At 38.8% G+C, this 2,175-nt stretch overlaps 1 protein-coding gene across 1 annotated transcript; it reads right to left on the bottom strand.

Annotated features, from left to right (window-relative positions):
- Positions 1–635: 635 nt before the first annotated feature.
- On the bottom strand, positions 636–2,175 carry LOC114717960 (F-box protein SKIP28-like). The gene is made up of 2 exons (XM_028903214.1): positions 1,780–2,175; positions 636–1,245 (listed from the first exon to the last, which is right to left on the bottom strand). Exons 1-2 carry the CDS (start codon positions 2,125–2,127, stop codon positions 649–651), a joined length of 945 nt encoding a protein of 314 aa, XP_028759047.1. The 5' UTR covers positions 2,128–2,175; the 3' UTR covers positions 636–648.

The raw sequence follows: 2,175 nt of genomic DNA, 5'->3' as shown, positions 1-2,175 counted from the left end.
TTTTTCTGAAAAACTTCACATATTCATAATTAAGTCATCAATTATAAATTGATTGGGCATTTGTAATGTATGTCTTCATTTGATTTTTGTACAAACAACCAAAGACAGTTGACCTCATTCATGTAAGCACCAGGATAGCCGGAAGCCACACTAGTTATAGCTTCTTATAAATAGTGCAGCTTCCACTAATGTTTATATGCATACATACATACATATATATTGATTGTTGATATTGACTAACTTCTATATTGATGATTTGTATGCGTTGATCTCCAATTGTTCTATTTCTCTCATTCAACTGAATCGCCAACGGAAGGATCTTATATTACGTCTAAAATGCTGGACAGACTTGTTGCTCTTTCATAATGCTTCTAGAATTTTGCGGCCAAGCAACATATTTTCACGAATTGGGGTGGTTTTACTATTTTTGAAGTGAAAGCATGGCTCTAGGAGTAGTTATATGCATTGGATCTGTTTCTTCTTTTTCCATGACTTAAAGCATTTTATCAGCACTGGCATCAGAGGAGCCAAATCCTATTAAAACCCATTGTATCTATCAAATTAGACACGAATATAAGTCAGGAACTTTCCCCAAATTGATACACCAGTTATGATGACATCAGCGGGACTGAAAGTGTATTTAAACTCTTAAAACACAATATCACTGTACAGATAATAATCAACAAAATTTTCATCATAAAGCCGCAAGAGGAATCCAGGGGTTGTATCATTGCACCACCAGTTATTATGTTGCTTGCAGTATGGCTTCTCGCAGACACTACACTTGGGAAACTGTAGCCAACACTCTGAACACAAGAAATCGGCAACTCCTGCTGCCACTAGTGATATAATGCATCCACCACAGTTCTCACACCTTGGTATGCAAAAAGTGCATGCCCTGCATTCCTTCCTCTTGCATTTCCCTATTGGGCAGTCATACACCATTCTGACCTCAAAGCACATAGGACATGTTTGCAAGTCAATAATCTGATGGCTTTCTTTGGGCTTGAAGGCAGAAAAATTGAACCTCTCATGGTAGTAGAAAGGGTGCTGTTTTTGAAGCTCCTTTAATGACTGATTCTGATCTTTTGCAAGGTAAGAAGCAAGTGTGTCAATGTGCTGCTTCTTTAAGTTGTAAATGCCATTTATCCTCAGAATGCTTAGCTTGTGGCTTCCCTGGCACAGGATTTTCACAGCTGATAGTACTCCTTCTGGGGTTATGCCGGTGCATGATGGAATATAGAGCTACATGGAAATGAAATGAAGTCAGAATTGGGACAATAGCTTAGTCTTGCAATAGTTGGGAATAAGTTCTAGTTAGGGAATTAGGATCCTCAAAATCACTTTCTGAATGAAGCTAGAGTGAATTAAAAGATAAAAACAGAGGGGGTTAATTGGACCACAAGGGTTTTGCTCAAAATGACTTGTGTTCTCTTGATAAAAATGGGAATCCAGACTCCGGATGGATCTATTTACTCTGATTCCTAATTTTATTCCGCAATAAAGTACTTTAGCTATTAATGTTCTATTCACATTATCTTATTTTTCCAGTTTATTTATTTAATCAATTCAGTCCCACGATTAAAAAAAAAAAACCAATATTTTCCTCTAATTTGTGCCAAAATAAGCATTGAAACAAAAGTTTGCACTTCTACTTGTGTAATTGTCAACAAACAACCATTCCTATCCTCTCTTATCCCTGGTCAACCAATTATATCTGGTATGAAAATTAACAATTAACAAATCGAAAATCTAAAAAATGGGTCTTGTGAATCAAACCTTGTTTATAAAAGGATTTTCTTCAACGACCTTCAGAAGGCCAATGTCAGTGATGTTCTTGCAGTTCAGGAGTGCTAGACTGGTGAGCCTACCGTTGGCCTTAGCAGTGATTCTGATGAGAATCTGATCAGTGAGCTTGGAGCTGAGAGGCCCTTCAACAACGAGGTTCAGCCACGGCAATACGTCGTCGTTCACTGCGTCGTTTAGCGCTCTGCAGATGAGAGACATGGCGAGGAGCTCGTAGAGAGGAAGGTAAGGGAGGACGAAGAAGAGAGCATCGTGAAGTGGCTCTGATTGATGGAAGGCGATGCTGAGAGTGGAGTCAGAAGGCTCTGATGAATCTTGCATTGCTCTGATCTCTCGGGTCCGTGAACGCTTGACAGACGATATTTTTGA

This window comes from Neltuma alba, unplaced genomic scaffold (genome assembly GCF_004799145.2).
Source record: "Neltuma alba isolate B1F8T4 unplaced genomic scaffold, ASM479914v2 tig00011783_pilon, whole genome shotgun sequence".
NCBI classification, from domain to species: domain Eukaryota; kingdom Viridiplantae; phylum Streptophyta; class Magnoliopsida; order Fabales; family Fabaceae; genus Neltuma; species Neltuma alba.
This window is presented reverse-complemented; position numbering and strand designations above follow the sequence as displayed.